The following is a 746-nucleotide window of genomic DNA, read 5'->3' as shown; positions in this document are numbered from 1 at the left end:
GGGGCTACACGGCAAACCTCCGAGGGCCGGCCCGTTCTTGTTGCGCGACGCTCGGATCATGGAGAAGTGTTCGGCGGCCGAGAGGATTTCCCTTTTGGCCATGGCTACGTCTTCTTTCCGCCCGGTGACGACGAAGACGGGTTCTTCTCCTCGCACCGGTGTCTTGATGTAGGTGTTCGTCTTGGCCCTCAACGCTTTGATTTTGCAACCTGTTTTTTTTTTAAAAAAAAAAAAAAACACAGGCAAGGTTAGCGAGCTGCCCGACTTCGGAAAACCATGAGGCGTCTATTTTAAGCGGCTCAAGAGTTTTGAGAAAGCCGCGGGTGAAAACCCGTGTTTCATGCGACCCACGTTACAAGAAAACGCGGTAACATCTTCCACCTGGTAGTTGCAACCAGACCTCGGACGTAGCCACAAACTATTTTTTGCGACGTCTTTCGGGCTCTTTTTGGCCCCTCGATCGCCGTCGGACAGCTTTTTATTTTATTTTTAGTTTTTTGCAGACCGAGCGTTTAAGCGTCGTTTCGCTCGTGGAGTGAAATTTCTGTCTTTATCGCTTATTTAAAACATTTCACAAAAAAAGTAAAGTCTCTAAATGGTATTTCGTCACCCAAAGCGCCGCGAACAAGAGTTTCGCGGCCTCAAAACCACCCCGAGACGCGCTTTCACCAGGATTATCTCCTACTAATAGATAATAGCTACTAATAGGTTACTCCAAATAGGTGGTGGGCTCAAATTTTAAACCC

General features: G+C 48.0%; 1 protein-coding gene across 1 annotated transcript in view; it reads right to left on the bottom strand.

Moving 5' to 3' along the window:
* Nucleotides 1-209, bottom strand: part of MEX3A (mex-3 RNA binding family member A) — a gene marked incomplete at its 5' end in the record, with an annotated part of 1,200 nt that extends 991 nt beyond the window's left edge. The window contains 1 exon segment of the mRNA XM_009878449.1: nucleotides 6-209. Coding sequence (XP_009876751.1) covers nucleotides 6-209 — 204 coding nt within the window.
* Nucleotides 210-746: the final 537 nt, after the last annotated feature.

Source organism: Apaloderma vittatum, unplaced genomic scaffold (assembly GCF_000703405.1).
Source record: "Apaloderma vittatum isolate BGI_N311 unplaced genomic scaffold, ASM70340v1 scaffold25810, whole genome shotgun sequence".
Lineage (NCBI taxonomy): Eukaryota > Metazoa > Chordata > Aves > Trogoniformes > Trogonidae > Apaloderma > Apaloderma vittatum.
Note: the sequence above shows the minus strand (reverse complement) of the source record. Positions and strands in the feature narration are given on the sequence as shown.